Here is a 22,238-nt window from a genome sequence, read left to right as displayed (position 1 = left end):
GAGGCTGAGGCAGGAGAATGGCGTAAACCGGAGAGGCGGAGCTTGCAGTGAGCTGAGATCCGACCACTGCACTCCAGCCCGGGCGACAGAGTGAGACTCCGTCTCAAAAAAAAAAAAAAAAGGAACTGGGATAGCTAAAACAATTTCTAAAATGAAGAACAAAGCTAAAGGATTTACGTTATCTAATTTCCAGATTGACTGTAAAGCTACTATCATCAAGGTAGTACAGTCATGGCAAAGGGATATACAGAACAATGGAACAGAATAGAAAGCCCAGACTTTCACATATATAGTCAATTGATATTTTGACTAAGATGACAAGCAAGTCAACAAAGAAAAAAACAGCCTATTAGGAAAATGGTGCTGAAACAACTGGATATCCACAGGCAAATGAATAAAACTCAATCCTACCTGTATCATATAAAAAATTAACTCAAAATGCATCACACCTAATCATCCAACCTAAAACTACACAATTTCTGGAAAAAACCTTTGTAACTCTGAGTTAGGCTATGTATTTTTAGGACACAAAAAGCATGAATCATAAAAGAACAATTTGATACACTGAACTTCAAAATTTAAAACTTTTGCTCTTTGAAAGACACAACATAAATAAACAAGCCAGAGTGGGTGAAAATATTTGTAAAATACATATCTGATAAAGGGCTTGTAGCCAGAACAAATAAAAACCTCTTGAAACTTAATATACAATCCAATAAAAAAATGAGCAGTAAACCTGAGCAGACACATCCCCAAAGATATACAGATGGCAAATGACCACATGAAAAGATGCTCAACATCACTAGTCCTTAGGGAAATGAAAATTAAAACCAGACTGAAACCACTGTATATCTATTAGAACTGCCAAAATTTAAAAAAGGCCTGCCGTATCAAGTGAGGGTGAGGATGTGGAGCAACCAGAACTCTCACACTGCTGGTGAGAGTGTAAAGTGGGTCAACCACTTTGAAAAACAGGTTGGCAGTTTCTTAAAAAGTTAAACACATCCTTAACATATAATCCAGCCATTCCACTCTTAGGTGTCTACCCAAGATAAAGTGCAGAGACTTGTATAAGCAACAGTAGCCAGAAAAAATAAGACTACTTACTGTATGATTCCATTTATATAAAAATCTAGAAAATGGAAGCAAACCTATCAAGACAGAAAGCAGATCCTTGGCTGCCTGGGAAGGTAAAAAGGGGACTGGTGAAGGGCAAAGAGGGATTACAAATGGGCACAAGTGAAAACTCTTGGGATTATGGATATGCTCTTTATCTCGACTGTGCCGACAGCTTCACAGGTAAACACCTATGCCAGAACATATAAAATTGTACACTTTAAGTTTTTGGACTTTCTTGTATGTGGAATTCTATCTATATAAAGATGTTTTAAAAATATGAATGTTACATAAATAATAATAGCCTGCTTTAGTTTAGTTGATTTCCCACAAGGAATTAGGTACTTTAAAGATTTATTCCGAAAAAAAGAAAATTATTTCTACAGCAAGAAAAATGTCAATTTTGAGAAACTCACCTGATGATAATGATGTGTAGTCTGTATCAAATGCATGTACATGTTGTATACAAAGTTTGCCATCTGGGGCATATTTTTTATTATTTGTACTTCATGAGATGGTCTCTCTCCATTCTAGAAGAAGGAAAAAAGAATGTTAAGTATCTAGTAAAACAACCCTAGAAGGTAACACTTCAACATAAACCCATTTCTTAATCTTATGAATAAACACGATTAGGGTATGGAAGAACTAACCGTAAGAGGACATAAAATGCAAGTATGAAGAGTAGAATGAAGACTTCATGAATGTTAAAAAAAAAAAAAAAAAGACTTAAATAGAATAAAAAGGGGGCTCAGGTCAGCACGCTCTGCCTGCTGGCCACATGACTCCCATTAAAAAAAGATTATTAAAAAAAAAAAAAGACTTCGTGAAGAATAGTGATTCCACTGAAATTTAGAAAAGTTAGAGACTAGAAGAGCTAAGAGTCGCCAGCTTTTAATATAATTTTGGGCTGGTAAGTGAAGTATGGGTTTTAGTCTACTACCTAATATAAAAGAATTAGTAAGAGATAAGTAATTATTTGACTAGAGAGAGAAGTCAACATGGTCTGAAACAGCAGTTTCTAAGACTGTGCATGCTCCAAAGACAGTTCATAAGATAATTCAGAAAGAAAATATTAACACTCTTTGTCCTATTTATATTTTTCTAAAAAATAAGAGGCTAACATTTACTTTTATTTAACACATGACTATGAGTCAAGAGGGTAAATATTCAAATGCTCTTTCTAAAATTTTAGTGTCTATCTGAATCATCTGGGGTAGACTATTAAATTGCAGGCACCTAGGCTCCAGCCCCTATAGATTCGGATTCAGAAGGTCTGGGTGGAATGAGCTGATTCTTTGTAGCTTCTGACAACAATCTAAGAAACACTGCTCTGTAAGTGTGGGTAAAGTAGTGAAGAAAATACAGAACTTGCACTTCTTTGTAAACCACCCTAAAATAGAGATTAACAACTTTCTTATTTATAGTTATTAATAAAATGTTTATAAAGTCTTATCCTTTCTTATGATAGGAACAATTTAGGAAACCATTAAGGTAAAAAACATACCCCAAAAAAGGATTCAATCTTTAAATAATTTGTCACTTTAAGAACATGAAGTTAGAAATAATTTAGTAAATTAAACAACACTTCTCAGAAGTAAGCAGGATGGCAGCATTCCATCTAAGCAGGTATTCTTTTGATTAATGGTTATTTTCTGCAATGGTCAGAACTCGTATGTACAAATACTGCCATGTTATTATGACTAGGAACATGGAAGAGTTTTTGTTTGTCAGCTTATTTTCTGGAGTCTTGCCAAGAACTGCCTTTCCTTGAGACACAGCACTCTCCGCCCCTCACTATATCTTGAGCAGAAGATGGAGAGATGTTCTCAGCCCTAACCTCCCCAGGGCCTTGAACTCATGAGTGTTATCTAAAGCATGGGTTTCCAAGCCTTCTGTTCAGTGATACTGTCTGACCTGCACTTCAGATTTCTTCAGGTGTGATGTGTAGCCCTTACACTGAAAGCACCTGGGGAGCTTGTTACACATGATGACACCTAGGCTCTGTCCCAGACCTCTTGTCAGTAATTTGTCTGTTTAACAGCCCACAAAAGATGGAGAAACTCAGATATAATAGGATTGTGTCTAGACTTGAGTCTGACACTCGAAGCTTTATGTGACCCTACCACCCCATGATCTCTCTCCACCATTTTCCTATTTCTCCACCGCAGCATTTCTTCAAAAATAAGTAAATAAAAAGGCAGTTTTTTAAAAAGTACTTATTATTATTAAACACACAAGACTTAAGATTTTTTTAGAGGGGTGGAGGGAAGACGTATACCGTGAACATCTAAAATAATGTTATTTAAAACCCAATGGACCCCCTAGGACAATTCATTAAATAAAAAAGCAAAGACCAAAAGTCTATAGTATAATAACCTTCATGTAAGAAGAAAAATAATATATAAAAAAACATATCTCTTCTCCTTTATACAAAAGGAATATAAGGATTAAATGAAAAACTAAAGAGACTGGTTACCTAAGGAGGGAAGGTGTTAGGAAAAGGGGAGAAAGAAGGGGGGATAGGAGGGAGTAGTATTTCTCTATCTTTTCATTAAATATATGTGCTGTCTCCTCCCTCATTTCCCCAGAATGTAAGCTTCTTAAGAACTCAACTATTTATTGCTCTATTTGCAAGTAAGTAGTTAAGTTCTCCTCACAAAGCTGAAGATGAACAGTATAGTATAATGATAAATTACATGAACTCTGGGATGTTATTCGAAAAGACCTCCTGGCTTTTCAGATCTTGGCTCCTCTATCTGCTAGATGCATGGCCTAGCTACTTAGCTTCTCTGACCCTAAATTTCTCCATTTGTAAAATGGGGTTAATAAAATAATCTAATAACCTAATAGGCTGTTTTTACTGAGATGAAAGTGAGATAATGTAGTGAAGAACTGCCTGCCTAATACATGGTTGTGACTAAATGTGGGCTGACATTATTATTTTTAATTTTTATTTATTTATTTATTTTTTATATAGAGACGAGGTCTTGCTATGTTGCCCAGGCTGGTCTCAAACTCCCGGGCTCAAGCAATCCTCCTACCTTGGCCTCCCAAAGTGCTGGGATTATAGGTATAAGACACTGCGCCCTGCCGGTATTATTTTTATATAGAAAATCTAACTCAGTTCCTCAGTGCAGCACACTCTAAAACAGGGACTAAATTATCTATAATAATGTTCCAAGCTAATGTGGTCACCTATAAGAAAATCCCAATTTCCCACTCTGAGGAATGCTGCCTGTAAAATGAAGAAAGAAGTCCTACCTTTCTAGTGGTTGGGAAAGGTTCTGTTGGAATTATATGCAAATGAAGGGGTCGAGCTGTGAGCTGACTGAAAGCTGGAGTCAGTTCAAAACAGTTTTGAAAGAGGGATACTCTGGCGAAGATATAAAGTCCAAGTCTGGCTCTAGACATGGCCACTACCAAGCGACGGACATCCCTTTGGGAAATAAACAAAATAATTAGCACACTTCAAGATTATTAACATTTATGCAGCTTTTTTTTTTTTAATTTTTTTTATTACATATTTCATTAGATAGTCCTGTTAAGCCCTGGCAATAAAAAGTTAAGCTTCTTAAAAACTTAATAGAAGTTAATCAATGTTACATGACTAATAAACCAAGTAAAAGTTAAGACTTTATTACTAACCTCTTGTTGGCTTTTTGACAGGATCACAAAATAACCAATGCATTTATTAAAAAAGTCTAAGTAATATATTAGTATTACAGTAGAGTTCAATCATCAATTACCAACTTGATGCATCACTGTCATTGAGTCAATCTGAACTAGCTCTTCTTCCACTTCACCTACCAAAATCCCAGGCTCTATCAAGGTAAAATTTTACTTCCTAGATAACTCTTACCACACTGTTTTATACTTATTTACAACAATAAGTACAAATGGAAATATAGTATGATGCTATAAAACAATACAAGTTGAGCATCCCTAATGTGAAAATTCAAAATCTGAAACTTCAGATAAGGGACAGTCAGCCTATAATATATCTTATCCATGTATTTATTCTAGTATTTAGATTCAATGCCTGGCCTATAATAGGTACTCAGTGTTCATAAAAACAGTGATAAAAATGGTTCAGTTGAATGATCAAACTATACATGTAGCTGGCTATCTGATGATGTCATTTTTCTTTATTTTCTAAAAGAACCTAAGTTTTTTTAAAAAGGTTTGAATCAAATAAATGTAAAGAGGGCTAATGTAATTTCACCTCACTATTAGATAAAATGTGTTTTAGTGAGAAAAGATAATTTTGGTTTCAAATGCAGAGGACAGTTTTTTTACTTGAGATGTTTTTAGATGGCTAAATTTTTGAGTACTATGCAAAAGAGAAGACTTTCATGAAGAATAATAAAGCCTGGGAGAATCACCTCCAATCTCTGAAAGAAAGTGTAAAAGAGTGTTACAGAGATCTAATGTTACAGAGATTATTCTCTGTAACATTCAGAGAGACAGAGAGAACCAGGAACTGGACTATTTATCTAATAGCTTTTCTTTGTGTAATGCAAGATATTTGGGGAGTATCTCTAATTCAACCTCATTTTCTATGGTGTTTTATGGTCTAGTCTATGGTCTTAAAAGAATCTAGTATCCTTAAGGAGGTACAGTGTGACACCAGCATATACTATCACTTATATTCTTGTGTTATGTGTATGTGTGCGAGGGGACAGAGCAGGGATAGGTAGCCTTCCCCCAGCAACAAACAAAATTAAGACATGCTCATTTAGGTAGAAGGAAAGACATATTCCTTTATAGGAACTTTGAGGAATCTCTACATTTGTGACACACTGGATTCATGAAGGAAATATTATTTTCTAGTTTACTGTAAGCCAAATTATTATTTTTGCCATATTTCCTTAGAACCCCAAGGGGTCATACTACAGTTGGGTGGTTCCAACACTGGTAACTGAAGGTACACTGCTAGAAATACTTAGCATAAATTCTCACACAAATGTTACAATACAATTATGGTGGAATTTAATGTTGTTCAGGGGAAAAAGGGTTAGTGGTGGAAGCAGGTGACAAACTGTTGTTTTCATGGTGACCACTGTAATCCCCCTCACATCCAGAAGGCCCTCTCTCTAGACAGAGCGCAGGTACAGCACTATTGCAATGAACACTGTATGGTCTCTCTCAGAAAACTTTTCCCCAGCCTTCAGTGCTATAGTGCATTAAAGTAGCTTTTGTAAGTGTGATCTCCATTGTACATGAGGAGATTTGAACTAAAAATTTTCTGCAGATTCAAATGTAGGGATCTTTCAAGGATGTATTAATGAATCTGTCACTAGACCCTAAACTCCACAACAGCAGAGATCATGAATGTTAGATCTATTACTAAATATTAAGAATCTAGCACACTGACAAACAATGGATGGATATGAAAATGTTTGCTAAATGAATGACCAAATACTATGAACATAACAAACCACCAGGCAAAAAAACAAAGGATGGTAACATGAGAAGGCAGAGCTCTTTGGAGTTATGTCTTGAAAGCAGGGCAATGTGGACTGAAACATTCTTTCTTAGTCCCCAGAAGATGGCTGGAGAGGAAAAGCACTGTTAAACAGCAACGCCAACACTCTGATAGAACCCCTATGAGGAAATAACAGAGCAAAGCTGCAGCCTCATTACTTGGCTCAGAACAGGTTACGCGCATTTCTATTGGTAGCTAGGCTGTCCAAATCAGTTCGGTACAAGAACAATGAATGCTGGAAAAGGGACCAGAACTGTACCACTACTCTGGCTACTAAACAGCTCCACATTGTCCTAAAACAGGCCTCTGGAACTGAAGCTGGCTCCAACCCAATCACCCAATTAGTCCACCCTGGCTGAAAAAAGGTGTGAGCAAAAGAAATAAGGCAGGCACTTGAAAAAGAGTCTAACAGTTCCCTAAAATGCTAAATACAGAGTTACCATATGACCCAGAAATTCTACTCTTAGGTCTATAACCAAGTGAAAGAAAAACAAGTGTTCACATAAAAACTGTACATGCATATTCATTGCAGCATTACTCATTCTAATAGCCACAAAGTGGAAACAACCCAATGTCCAATTGATGAATGGATAAATAAAATGTGACATAGCCACACAATGGAATACTATTCAGCGATGAAAAGGAATGAAGTACTGATACATTCTACAACAATGAACCTTGAACATATGTTAAGCGAGAGAAGCCAGTAACAAAAGACCACATATTATATGATTCCATTTATATTAAGTGTCCAAAATAGGCAAATCTACAAAGATAAAAAGTAAATTAGTGGTTGCCAAGGGTTTGGGGACGGGAGGGAAGTGATTGCTAGGTACAGGGTTTCTTGCTAGAGTGATGAAAATGTTCTAAAATTGATTTGGAGATAACTGCATAGCTGTTAACATACAAAAAAATCATTGAATTGAACACTTTAAATAGATAAATTGTATATGCAAATTACATCTCAATAATGTTATTAAAAAAATGAAATATGGCAGGAAGTAGGTTTCCTTGGTATCCTGAAACAGAAATAGTTTCTTGCCTATATATAAAAGGAAGGATTTGAAAGATTAGCTTTCTAAAAATCAGAAATTTTTTATTAAAAGTTTGATAAAATTCTAGCTAAGATACCTAGGCTAAGCTACCTGGGTAACTGGAATCATAAATAATAAACTGACATATCCCCTCTATGCACAATCACCACCAACACTATCCCCCATGAAGAAGTTGGAGTTTCAAAGGAAAATTTTGGCAAATACAAATAAATTTACCTTATTGGGATAAAGGTATTTTTGCTAGAAAATGTTGACGTTCAAGACAATACTGAAATCGGGTGTTCTTTTAACCCTTCATTTATAAGCATTTTATCATCAAAATCTTTCTTTTTTTCTAAGTTTACAGAAACATCAGGCAAAGGGCAGCATAGAACTAAAGTCACTGGAATTTGAAGACTAAGTACCACAGAGTTAAGAAAACAGGTAGGGAGAGGAGGGGGTGGAAGGAGTGTTCATATATTCATACTGTAAGTTTTTGAGATGTTAATTATGTAAACCATAGTGACAGCCCATTCAGATGGCAGTTTATAAATCTCAGTGAGAAGAAGGAATTGCTTTTTAGAAAAGTTAAGTCTGTAAATACTGGCTTGATACTTAATACACAAAAACAAACTATTTTAGAATGCGAAACAATTTCTTAAACCATTACATCTCTACTTAACCCTTACATAAAAGTTATCAATCTCATGAAACCTGATTACTGGGTTAAGCTCCAAATAGATCTTAATGACAATATTATGAGAGCCTGGAGAATTTCTTTTCATGTCTATCCAATAAAGTAATAAAACAAACTCTCCTTAGTTTTGTTAGTATGTCATATAAGATGAAGGTTTATATAAAACTAAATGGATGCTTTATAAGAAGAAGATATTATTTCCATAAATCTCTAGCACATATATACAGCATAATAAATGATAAAAATAGATTATTGTTTGTTTTGACAATTCTTAATTCAGGGAGAACAAATGGCTCCTTTATCCTCTAACACTGAAGCTGAAAGACTGTATATGAAAAAAAATGAGAAAACATATTATACAATGAAAATTTATTCTGAAGACTTTTTATTTCTTTATCTCCTTTAATTTCTGATATTACGTTTCTAACAGATACAGGACAGATTAAGATTTTATGATAAAATGCTATCTGAGTGTTACTAAAGAGTAAAACTGTTAAAATTACTAAAACATTTAAGAGTAAAAATATCCAGCAGCAATGACAATAGTTACTACAAGGAATCTGATGTTACATTCCAACAAAAAGCAGCAAAAGTTGCCGAGTAATTATAGTTTAAACTTAAAAAATACTTAGAACACTTAGCCACAGAATTTCAAAACTGAAATAGATAGTAAAGTTCAATAAACATTATGAAGGTTCTTTCCTACGTACCTCAGATGGCCCACTGCCCTGGTTCGTACCAGAGAAAGAAGAATATAATCATTCTGTTGACCTTGAAATCTATCAACAGTTGTCACCTAGAAATAAAAAATGGAAAATATGATGCATTTGCAAAAGCCAAAAGATGCTAGAGATCATTTAAATAATGTGCTACAAACAAACATCTTATCCTTAAAATAATCAAACCCAAAAGAAACATAATCATAGACTTGGAATTCCAAGAACAAGTTAATGAATGTTATTAAATAAACCATACTAACCAGATCAAACTACATCCTTATGTTATTCACACTTATAGCACTTGTCTTTACCTTTGCTGATAACTAAATAACTATTTTTGGAATTAACAGTCTTCCCCCATTAGACTGCAAAACTTCATGAAAGCAGGGACTATGTCTAGCTTATTACCTAGTATCCCAGTTTGATGCTCAGCAATGTAACTTAGTATGCTTATTTATTAATTAACATACCACTAGTAAATGTCTACAGCATTCCTCCATCAAAGAAAACAAACAAATAATCTTCATTGTACTTTCTGTTCAGTTTGAAAATATATGTACATGGGAGGCCAAGGTGGGCAGATAGCTTGAGCCCAGGAGTTAAAGACCAGCCTGGGCAATGCAGTGAAATCCCATCTCTACAAATTATACAAAAATTAGCTGGGCATGGTGGCGTGTGCCTGTAGTTCCAGGTACTCAGAAGGTTAAGTTGGGAGGATTGCTTGAGCCCAGGAGGTGGAGGTTGCAGTGAGCTGAGATCATGACACTACACTCCAGCCTGGGTAACAGAGTAAGACCCTGTTTTGTTTTGTTTAAAAAAAAAAAGAAGAAGAAAAGAAAAGAAACAGTGTATGTACAAATAGGGAAGTTCAGAAAGGTTTCAGTCACTAATACTGGCAACTCAGGCATTTATCTTTTCATCAATTCAACAAAAAGTTTATTGCTTACCCTGCAGAAACGGTAATTTATAGTCTATCTTTAGGAAGTTTACAAAACACTTTTTAAGTCAACTACATAGAGGTATAGTTTCTACACAATGTGTTCAAATGTACAATTTGATGAATTTTGACAATACATCTTCCCATGTAAACACCACCACAATAAAAATGTCCATCACCTCAGGCCTCATTTTGGTCAAATCTGCATCCACCAGTCCCAGGGAACCACTGATTTACTTTCTGTCACTATAGATTATTTTTTGCCAGTTCCAGAATTACATAAAAATAGCATCAAAAGGATATATTATTTTGTGTCCTGTTTCTTTCAATCAGCCTGTTTCTGAGATATATTCATGTGTGTGTATATAAGAAATTCATACCTTTTTGAGTATTCTCTCACTGAATGAATATACCAATTTATCCATTCACCTGTTCATGAAAATTTGGTCTGTTTCTAGTTTGAAGCTATTTTGCGTAAAGCTGCAATAAATATTCATGTACAAATATTTTTGTGGACATGTTTTCATCGCTCTTGAATAAATATGTGGAAGTGAAACTGCTGAGCTGTACAGTAAATGCATACTTTATAAGAAACTATCAAACTTTTCCAAAATTGCCATCCCACTTTACACATTCACCAGCAATGTTCCAGTTCTAGAGTTTCAGTTGTACATCCTTGCCAACACTTGTCATAATGTCAATCTTCATCATTTTACACATTCTTTTGGGTAGGTAGTGGTATATCATTGTAGTTTTAATTTGTATTTCCTTGACAACTAATGATGGTAAGCACTTTTTCACGACGTACTGGCTAACTGTAGGTCTTCCTATGTGAAGTGTCTGTTCAAGTCATTTGCCCATTTTGTATTGGTCTGCCTTATTTAGTAATAACTTTTATAGGAGTTCACATATATTCTGGATATAAGTCCTTTGTTGTTATGTGTGGCTATTATACCTGGGAATTCTTTTGCCACTCTGACCATGTGGAGAAATGGGCTCCCATACTGACATTGGCAGGGCAGAATAACATCACTGAGCTACCCCATAACCCAACCTTGGAACCACCCTATTTCCATCTTATTATGAGAGACAGTAACTTTCCTTATTATTTGAGTCACATTTTCTGTAAAAGGACTCAAATATTGAGGTCCTTCTATTTCTAAACTTGCAAAATTATTAGTTTCTTAGTTTCACTCTATTCCTTATGAAGTATTCTGCAGTGTCTATTCTTCCCTATATTCCTTTGATTTTGTTTTCATTCCTCTGATTTTATTTTCTTCCAGCTTACATTTCATCTCTTTCTGAGTTCTTACATTTCTCTGCTTTGTAGCTGTTCCTCAAAGATATGGTTACTTCATTAAGTATTTTCCAATTTACAGCAAAATGTATATTTAAAAACTTCATCTTTTCCAGGCCAACATGTTTTCTGGAGCATGTATCCTATCTATGTTTTGCTGTTCTTCATTTTTTCCTATAAATTGAGCTTGTGCTAGTTCCCTTTATACTATTTATCACTGAATAAGTAAGTTTCTTAGATTAGCTACCTGTGTGACCAAGGCTGTTTTCTGAAGGCTGGATGATTTTCATAACAAAAGGCCCTCTTTTCTTCTACTACTGTCCAGATAGTCTATAAAAATAGAGTTTGTCCCCTCTTTCTCTCATTTTCCTGTTACTTTTGCATCATTTCCAAAAAAGGTGAGCTTTTACATAGCCATGTTCATAACCAAAGTCCTAATTTTATCATTAGTATTATCTTTATGTTTTTTCTAATGTATTCAACCCTTCATTAATGAAAGAAGCATCATTTTATTTGATATTATGTATTTTTCATTACATAAAAAAATACATTTTTTTAAATCCCAAGGTCTGAATACATTTTACAATCTTCCCTTATTCCCAAGACAATCTCCCCTTATACACAATAAAAAGCAGTCTAAATTATATCTCTGCAAAGCAAAACAAACATACTCCTCGTTACAGTACACAAATTATAATGTAATTTGTTATATATCATTTTATGAACAAAAAGTTTCAGAAACATTTATTTCTGTTACCATCAATAAATATCTTTTATGCAGTAGTTGAGATAGAAAGTCACAGCAAACCAGCAAGACTGTCAGATAGGGTTGTCAGAGAATTATTTATAGTTACCATTATTTCATTTTCTCAACTATCTTAAAAAGAGATAGCAAAGAGACAAAGCAGAACAATATAAACCTTTCCATCTTGCCAAAATGACGAATAAGAGAACTTATTATAATTATAAAAGTACCTTGTTTGGTCTTCCAATCAATGGATTGTTTCCACATCGTCTATTGATGATGTCGCGAATAAGATGCTTTTGGCCATTATACGTTGTTAGAATACTGATTTTGTCAGCAGGATAACCAAGTAAACACATGTACATAAAAAGTGCTACTACGTATTCTGCCTCTCCAAGATTCTGTAATGCAAACACAATCAGATTGTGCATTTATTTGCTTTTGTTTCAATTTTATAGAGAAAATGTCTGATGTAGATAAGCACAATTTGTTCACTTTGCACACTGCAAGAAGTGAAGACTTAGTAACTTGGATAAGTGAACATCTTTCATAAAACTGAGGGATAATCTTATGCTACATTAACACTGATAAATAAAAACTTTTAATTTGCAATACATGGAACAATCCTAAAATAAAACTTACCAACTTAAAGGCTTAATATTCCTAAGACCACAACAATCACAATATAGATTAATAATATTCTGGCCAGGCATGGTAGCTCACATCTGTAATCCCAGCACTTTGGGAGGCCAAGGCAGACAGATCACTTGAGTCCAGGAGTTTGAGACCAGTCTGGACAACATGGAGAAACCCTGTCTCTGCTAAAACACAATTATTAGCTGGGCGTGGTGGTACATGCTTATAGTCTCAGCTACTCTGGAGACTGAGGTGGGGGGATCGCTTGAGTCCAGGAGGCAGAGGTTGCGGCGAGCTACAATTGCACCTCTGCAATCCAGCCTGGTGACAAAGTGAGATCTCATCTCAAAAAAAAAAAAAAAAAAAAAAAATTCTATACAGTGTACCACAACTGTAGTTACACACAGACACAAAACTATAAAGGAACAAAGTAACTAAGAAGCCAATACAGGGCCGGGCGCGGCGGCTCACGCCTGTAATCCCAGCACTTTGGGAGGCCGAGGTGGGCGGATCACGAGGTCAGGAGATCGAGACCATCCTGGCTAACACGGTGAAACCCCGTCTCTACTAAAAATACAAAAAATTAGCTGGGTGCGGTGGCCGGCGCCTGTAGCCCCAGCTCCACGGGAGGCTGAGGCAGGAGAATGGCGTGAACCCGGCAGGCAGAGCTTGCAGTGAGCCTAGATCGCGCCACTGCACTCCAGCTTGGGCAACAGAGTGAGACTCCGTCTCAAAAAAAAAAAAAAAAAAAGGAAGCCAATACAATACCCAGTTTAACAGCATATACACCTAGCAGCATTATAGTTGACTCAATTTTTACACAATGTTTTTCCTTCTTCCTCATGTTTCTTAATGTTTTTTGTATGCTTTGTTTCTGTTCTCTGCATGATGGTTGAGATGAAGATGTGACCTCAAATTGGTCAGTCCGGTTTACTGTTAAATTACAGACTAGTAAGGAGCTTAAAACTAAGGCTTATTCAACCTAAAGGTGACGAATCACACACAAAGCTGTTTGATCCAGTTTAGTAGAGACTAAATCCAAAGTACTACATGAAAGAAGAAAGTAAAATAAGAATATAAACACAATATTAAAAAAAAAAAAGGAAGCTGGATTTCATGCAAAGGAAACAGAGATTACTGTAAGACTTCTAGAAATATCATTTATATTCTGGTTCTTTGTGACACACAGCTTGAGTTACAAGCATTTAAGTTTTCTTGTTCTTTAACATTTCCCAATTTGGTACTTTGCCCAAAGGTTAGACATGAAGCATTAACAATAAAACAACATGAACTGTATTGTGACCAAACATTTTAGAACTCGCTCCAGGACCGGGCGCGGTGGCTCAAGCCTGTAATCCCAGCACTGTGGGAGGCCGAGACGGGCGGATCACGAGGTCAGGAGATCGAGACCATCCTGGCTAACACGGTGAAACCCCGTCTCTACTAAAAAAAAATACAAAAAAAACTAGCCGGGCGATGTGGCGGGCGCCTGTAGTCCCAGTTACTCGGGAGGCTGAGGCAGGAGAATGGCGTAAACCCAGGAGGCGGAGCTTGCAGTGAGCTGAGATCGCACCACTGTACTCCAGCCTGGGCGACAGAGCGAGACTCCGTCTCAAAAAAAAAAAAAAAAAAAAAAAAAAAAACTCGCTCCAAATGAGTCAAGTCCCCTTCCAATTAGTGACTTTTATTCATTTATCCACCTATTCTTTCCCTCTCAGACACTAATTCTTCAAATGTTATCACTTAAATGCATAATATTCTTATTTTGGGGGATAGTGTTTTCAACTCTTCAGAAATATATTTAATAGTGGCAAATCATCATCTGAAAATATATTTATTTCTTGAATCGCTAAAAACTCATCTAGAGTTAGGCTTAATGAATAAGAAAAACAGGTAACCAATCTGCATAAAAATGCTTCAATCCATAGAACAGTATGACTCAAGCAATGAAACTGACTCAAAGGAGAAATTCCAAAAACTATTAATGTAATGAAAACATCAGTTGATTACTGACAGAATACTTAATTAATTTCTAAGGTGACTATTAGGAAACATCACTGATTTGAATTAGGTTCTAATATTTTTAAAGTTATCATTCAAAGGTCACACCTGTTCTCAGGCAGTAAGTACACAAATAGAGTAACTTGACTTAATATAACCAAATATTTGGAGGGAAAATGAGATCTGCATGAGTTACCTCTACGCACACACATTTAAGCTGATGATCTATGATGCTTTTTCATGAATAACTCAAGATCTCTAATTTATATATAACAACCTATATTGGATATTTTGCTGTAAAGAGAGAGAGAAAAAAGAAAAATTTAAAATCCCAAATGCTATCAACCAAAAACTATATTTTGATGTATATGCTGCCAGGTCATTTTGTATAGATTATCTGCACATATTTCTATATGTACATATTGCTGCTCCTTTTTAAAATGAGATGACTATAGATACACTTTGCAATTTTTTTCCACTTAATATAGCATAAACATTCTTCTTGTTAGTAAACACAATGTTATCATTCTTAGTGGCTATCTAGTATTTCTTTTATATGGAATGTAATAATGCAATTAATCCCTACTGACAGGTATTCAGGTTATTTCTCATTTCCAAAATAATTTGCAGTGATGAGCATTAAGCATACAAGTCTTTGCAAACTTGCCCAATTATTTTTTAGGATAAATTCCTAGAAGTGAGAACATTGCTTTTAATATATGTTAACAATCTATCCACCAAATTATTTTCCTACTAGCACTGTATGAGAATAAAGTTTCCCCAAACCTACCCCAACCCTGAGCATTGTTAAAGAGGTGAAAATGTGATTCAGTGATTTATACTTGTTATAAAATATGAATTGCATACTCATATTTTCTATTAGTCTTGATTTTTTAAAGTAATTTGAGTTCTATAAATATATTCAGAATTCAACTTATTGTTCATTAAATATTGAAATAAATTTTAAATATTGAAAATAAATTTTTTCTCCAATCAGTGTTTTTATGATTTCTGCTTTTGTAACAAGCTTAGGAAGACCTTCCTCACTATAACACTATATATTCATCAATATTTTCTTCTAGTAGATTCTAGTTTGTTTATAGTTTTCTTAGTGCATGTATTTTTAGTCAATCTGAAATTGATTTTTCGTTAGTTGTGTGTAAGGTGGGGTTCCAACTTTCCTTTTCTCAATGGCCAAATGGTTAAGTATCACTGATTTAGGCATACGTCAGCCAGCAAATGCAAAATAAACTTAAAAGCTTCCTATTTTTTCTTACCTGATAGAAGTAAGGATTAGGTTCAGATTCTCCCACTCCTTGAAAATCTTCAACATTAATGAGCTGGAAGTCATACAGTAAGCCAGCATTTGCTGTACTAAACTCTGGCAAAAGCTGCACATGGGGTAAGTTTCCTAGATTCTTGTATCGCCAGTTGTAGAGGTTGCACAAGCTTTCCAAAGACAAATCCCCCCACAAACAGAAAATATTAGCAGTGTAAAATCCCTTTTAATATACATAAGGAGGTTTATCTGTTTCTGTGCTTCTTTCAAATTTTCATGTTAGCCATTTTTGCTCATCTTTTAAACAATAATGCTCTTTCAACCTTAGCTTCCCTACTTCACGTAACCAAGGGTCAGAAGACTGAAGGTACTACAAAAATGAGAGTTCTATCACACTCTCTGAGATCAATGCTATCTTTATCCCTTAAATTAAAAAGTCAAGGCAGACTAAAAATTGAGCACATCTGGAGGTAACTATGAGATGGGGCCTGCATCCTTTATGAAGTAAGAATTGGTGTGTTCTTCTCTTATTCACTTTTTTTTTTAAGATTTCAAAATTATATTAACTGTATATCTTTTGGGGCATGAAGAAAGGAGAAGGGACAATGAAAAGAAGCCCTTAGATTATACGTTACTTAAATTAATCTTAATGAATGAAATGAAGGAAATAAATTATTTGGTCCATTCATATCTCTTGCAGTAGTCGACAAAAGTGCTTTTGGATTTACAGGTAGCCAAGTTCCTGGATAACCAGGAATGCTAACAGTCTACACAAAAGCTATTCACAAATACTTGGATCATGGAACAAATGTCCTTAAATGGGAATGATTTTTTTTTTCCTGTCTCCTTTACCTTGCTCTGGCTCTCCCTTGAGCATCAAGGTCCACAGTTGGAACTCCAACGCGAACAAAGCGAGTGAAGAGAGACTGCTCCATGTTTGAGTACTTTTGAAAGGCCATGTTCTTAATAACTGGAGGTAACTGGTGATGATCGCCAATCATAATCCATCGTTTTAGTCGGCTAAATCCATCCTGAGGATTCTAGAAATGAAAAGTAAGGAAATGGCAAAATACTCTATTATCCTCTAGTCTCCAATTTATTACCCAAGGGACTCACTATTCATCAAACGACTTCCTTATCTTACAAAATTACCAATCTTTACCAGCTCCACAAGGAGGAGTCTGGCAAATTTATAGAACAATTTGTGAACTAATTATGGACATTATTGCCTTGGGTGACAGTGGGTGAGGGAGAATGGAGGTATTTAGAAGGCAAGCATGGAATTACCCTACTTTAATAGGCAGGGTAATCCAAAGAGGTCTGGAAGGATTAGGTCAGCATTAGGTAACGAGTACACAGAAGGAAACAGAAGCCCAAGAAAATAAATGGAAAGATGTGAAATAAACATGTTTCACAATTAGCTGAGGACCAATTCTGAACCCACCAAAGCAGTAAAAACCACTTTCTTTAATTATCTACACTACTACTTCAATGTCCTACTCTATGTGTCTCCTAGTTCCTTGAAACATATCCTGATAGAATACATTCCAACTTCCAAGTGGCTTCACTTATAAAACAACTTTTGGAACTCAATTTATCTGCATATTAGAGTGGTCTCTATTCTTAAGTTGGGAATTCCACATTTTGTTTTTAATGCTTCAATAGTAAAGAATAGTGTACAGTAAAAAACATTCTTAAATAGCACAGTTTAGCTCAAAAACTTAGGCATAAAGAAAAAATGCATTCAGTGAATATGAAAAAATAATTCTACAATTATAACAAAAGAAATGAAGAAACAGCTCATCTTCCCACTAAACTGCACAACAATGTAATTTTCTTGATTAAAATTACTAAATCTTTTCAAAATTACAGAAATAAACTATGAATTTTTAAATAGTACTTATGAAAGCAAAACAACTACTAAATAGAGTGAATAGATTCAAGAAAGTTTACAGGCTTAAAATAGAATACCAAACATAATGAAGTTAAGGAAAATACAGAACTATGGCAATTAGCACACCCAAACTGTACAGCTTTCTGATGCTGTCCTCAGCATTCTTAGAACTCTATTTTCTTTGCCTCAGATCTTATATTTCTTACCTGTAGAAGAAGAGGGATAAAAGTTTCTATCTCCAGAATCTGAGCAGCCTCTTCCATCAAAATGTTGTCATACTGAGAAAGAGGAAAGCTTGTCATAAAGACAGCTTAAAAGCCAAACAACTACCATAATAAACATAATCATCCAAAAACCCCCAAATAATTTCAGATAAAAACAACAATATACAAATTATTCAGACAGATAAAAATAACAACATACACATTATTCAAACAGAAACTTCATGGTCTTATTTATCACTATGCCTCTGCATTTCCAATTCAAGTATTTGACTTTAGGAAAGCCCCCTAAATACACAAGTTTACATTGAAGAGATCTTGTATATCATTTCTTGAATTGCAATGCCAATTTAGTTCTTTTCAATTAAGTTATTTATTTTACATCAGAAAGAATCAATTTATAATTATATATGAGGTCGTTCCCTTTGGTACTCTTACTCTAGGGAGTATTTTGGGATAATTTTTTTCCTATATGAATCCTACCCATCACAACAATCCACTTCAGTCCAACCCTTGGGCATTTAATCCATCACCACAGCATGTCAATTTTACCTTCGAAACTCTTGAGTCTATTCATTTTTCTTTATTTCTACCAGCACTACCACTCTAAAAATCCAAACTACCACTATGACTACGGATAGCCAACTCCTTACTAGTTCCTCCTCTTCCTGTCTTGACTCCTCCAAGGCACTTACGCAACTCCTTATTTCAAATCCTTCACACTACTGTTTTAGGGGGAAAAAAAATCTCTTAACATTGCCAGCAAGGATGTATTTACCAAGTACCGATATTCAATCTAGTCCCTGACTTCCTTTTGTACTTTATCTTTCTCCTTACTCACTAAGCTTCAACCACAATGACCTATTTCGGTTTGTCTGAAATGGCAAAACCTTTCCTGCCTCAGGCCCTTTGCACATGCTATTCTCTTCACTTTTAGTCTAGTTGGTTCTTTCTCATCCTTAAAATATCAGCTTAAAAGCCACTTCATCTAGGCCTTCTCTGACCTCCCAATCTAAAACTGATCTCAAAGTACCAAAGTAATGTTCTTTTGTCTTTCAGATTTTCACATTTGTAATTCTATCTGTATATTTACTTGTTTAATGTCTGTGTCTTTTCCCTAGCCCAGTTCCCAGTAATGTTAGGTATTACACATCTGTAAAAGAATGAAAAATCAAGTCTTTCTCAAACATGAGAAAATTTCATTCTTTCTTTGACAATGACTACTCTTCTATCTGTCCAATTCTCATTTAGATCTATTCTCAACATGTTTCATCTTTCCTCTTCACTTCTAATTCTGATTGCTACTTAGTAAGACATCTTCTTGTTTTAGTACAATACCTACTTCTTGAATCTAAGTACACATTAGAGTTCTGTTGCTTTGTTTTTAAAGATTGTTCCCATTATTTTATTTTCCAGAGAGGTGGGAGATGGGGAAAGCATATTTACTCTGAATGTTTAATTCTCCTGTTTTAAAGTTATGGTTCAATTCTGGACTGTTATTGAAACTACTTGAAGGTGTAGGCATGTGGATGGTCTCTTCTCTAGCTCTATAATAATGCCAGATTTCCCTTTTAAAATGATTAGGTCATTTTTGTGGGAGCTGAACAGAAGGAGGAATTCAAACATCCACATTTTCTAAGAAGTCCCTGTGTAGATTCTCAGGATAACAGGTATAATATGCAAAACAGAGTAGCGGTAACTCAAAAGGAGATAGCTTAAAAAGACTGCTTTCTGAAAATCAATTCTGAAAATATAATGCAATTTTACCTTTTTTTTTTTTTTTTTTGAGACGGAGTCTCGCTCTGTCACCCAGGCTGGAGTGCAGTGGCCAGATCTTGGCTCACTGCAAGCTCCGCCTCCCGGGTTCACGCCATTCTCCTGCCTCAGCCTCCCGAGTAGCTGGGACTACAGGCGCCCGCCACCTCGCCCGGCTAGTTTTTTGTATTTTTAGTAGAGACGGGGTTTCACCGTGTTAGCCAGGATGGTCTCGATCTCCTGACCTTGTGATCCGCCCGTCTCGGCCTCCCAAAGTGCTGGGATTACAGGCTTGAGCCACCGCGCCCGGCTGCAATTTTACTTATAAAAAATATTTATAGATTTTGCTTTTTTTTTTTTTTTGGAGACAGAGTCTCGATCTGTCGCCCAGGCTGCAGTGCAGTGGCCGGATCTCAGCTCACTACAAGCTCTGCCTCCCGGGTTTATGCCATTCTCCTGCCTCAGCCTCCCGAGTAGCTGGGACTACAGGCGCCCGCCACCTCGCCCGGCTAGTTTTTTGTATTTTTTAGTAGAGACGGGGTTTCACCGTGTTAGCCAGGATGGTAGATTTTGCTTTTTAAAAGGGAGATTTTAATTCCAAAGCAAAATTATCACCACTTTAGTTACTTGTTCCATGTATTTATTAGTCAGATCATTCATTCAACTCTTACTAATCTCCATTAACATATTACATGTTGGGTTGGCACCTGATGCTCCAGGCCAGGGACCAGGCTAGGAGCTGGTCTTTGTGACCTTTCAAAGGATTCCTAAATTCTACAGCCACTGTTACCACAGTTCTATGGTTCTTTAGTGGATTATAGCTGCTAGGATAGGGTCAGGGTGGTGTTAAGAGTAAGGGCACAATAGACTTTAAATTCTTAGAAAACCACCTTTTAATACTAGCTCTGTAACTGATTACCTGTGACTCTAAGGTAATATCTCTCTTGAGTCACCCTTTCTCAACCATAAAATGGAGATATCTTGGTTGGGTGCGGTGGCTCACAGCCGTAATCCCAGAACTCTGGGAGGCCAAGGCAGGTGGATCCCTTGAGCTCAGAAGTTCGAGACCAGCCTGGCCAACATGGTGAAACCCCGTCTCTACTGAAAATACTCTACTGAAAATACAATAAGTTGGTTGAGCGTGGTGGCACGTGTCTGTAATCCCAGCTACTTGGGAGGCTGAGGCACTAGAAGTGCTTGAACACAAGAGGCAGAGGTTGCAGTGAGCCGAGATCATGCCACTGCACTCCAGCCTGGGCAAAAGAATGAGACTCTGTCTCAAAAAAACAAAAAAGGAGAGAGCTCATATAAAGATCTAGTTGTGAAGAAGAGAAATAAATCATTGTAAGCATAGAACTTCGTGCACTGTAAACACAGAACTTGGTACATAGTTTACGTTCAACAAATGATGCTTACTATCATTGTTTGTTTTTGTTATCATTCTGATAAACTTCCTTCTACAATTTCTAGAACTCAAAATGGGTTTAAGATGATCAACATTGAATCAACAATCCCTGAAAACAGACAAGCAAATTAGAACTAATATTTAACTTTGTGTTTGTAAAAAATTGGGGCTGGGCATGGTGGCTCACGCCTGTAATCCCAGCATTTTGGGAGGCCGAGGCAGGTGGATCATTTGAGGTCAGGAGTTCAAAATCAGCCTGGCCAACATGGTGAAAGCCTGTCTCTACTAAAAATACAAAAATTGGCTGGGCCTGGTGGCGGGCGCCTGTAATCCCACTACTTGGGAGGCTGAGGCAGAAGAATCGCTTGAATTCGGGAGGTGGAGCTTGCAGTGAGCCGAGATTGCTCCATTGCGCTCTAGCCTGGGCAACAGAGCAAGGCTCCCTCTCAAAAAAAAAAAAAAAAAAAAAAAAAAGGCTTCAACAAAATACAAATTGAAACAAGTGACAGACTTCTGTTACAAGGTGCTGAACTGAACACATAATGATTACCACTATCTCTGGAAACCCCCTAAAACAACACTTGACATCATATAGTGAAACTGTATCCCAAAGAGTTAAAGAAACCAGCAACTAAGAGAAATTCCTGAGTTTACAGGATAAGAAAAGAAACACCTTGCTGCAAAGCTGAAACTTCCTTTGCTTCTAAGATAATAAAACTGGCTGAAACTGGCTGGAACCAATATAGCCAACTAGAGTTAGCACAGAATGAGCTTGCTTACATCACAACCCAAATTGCTACCATGTTTCATATTAACTCCTCCAGAACCTACACAGGCAATCCAAGAGGTAGCAAGAAGAGAGAACTGTGCATGCTTGAAGACTTTCCAGACCCCCTTCCTTCCACCAATCACTTACTAATCCCAGAATCCACCCTATATACCTTTTCTAATAAAATTACTGCCTTAAAGTCAGCATGGGGACATAGATTTGAGCTTGACTATGTTCTTCTCATGAGT

At 36.1% G+C, this 22,238-nt stretch overlaps 1 protein-coding gene across 4 annotated transcripts in view; it reads right to left on the bottom strand.

Moving 5' to 3' along the window:
• The window catches only part of AQR (aquarius intron-binding spliceosomal factor), a 128,278-nt gene that overhangs the window by 6,970 nt on the left and 99,070 nt on the right, over positions 1 to 22,238 (bottom strand). For all 4 annotated transcript variants that reach the window (XM_030930699.1, XM_030930700.1, XM_030930701.1 and 1 more), the window contains 7 exons: positions 18,047 to 18,118; positions 16,799 to 16,986; positions 15,945 to 16,116; positions 12,261 to 12,431; positions 9,043 to 9,128; positions 4,378 to 4,552; positions 1,533 to 1,646 (listed from right to left, as the gene is read on the bottom strand). In XM_030930699.1, coding sequence (XP_030786559.1) covers positions 1,533 to 1,646; positions 4,378 to 4,552; positions 9,043 to 9,128; positions 12,261 to 12,431; positions 15,945 to 16,116; positions 16,799 to 16,986; positions 18,047 to 18,118 — 978 coding nt within the window. The remainder of the gene's footprint in view (positions 1 to 1,532; positions 1,647 to 4,377; positions 4,553 to 9,042; positions 9,129 to 12,260; positions 12,432 to 15,944; positions 16,117 to 16,798; positions 16,987 to 18,046; positions 18,119 to 22,238) is intronic.

Source organism: Rhinopithecus roxellana, chromosome 5 (assembly GCF_007565055.1).
Source record: "Rhinopithecus roxellana isolate Shanxi Qingling chromosome 5, ASM756505v1, whole genome shotgun sequence".
Lineage (NCBI taxonomy): Eukaryota > Metazoa > Chordata > Mammalia > Primates > Cercopithecidae > Rhinopithecus > Rhinopithecus roxellana.
This window is presented reverse-complemented; position numbering and strand designations above follow the sequence as displayed.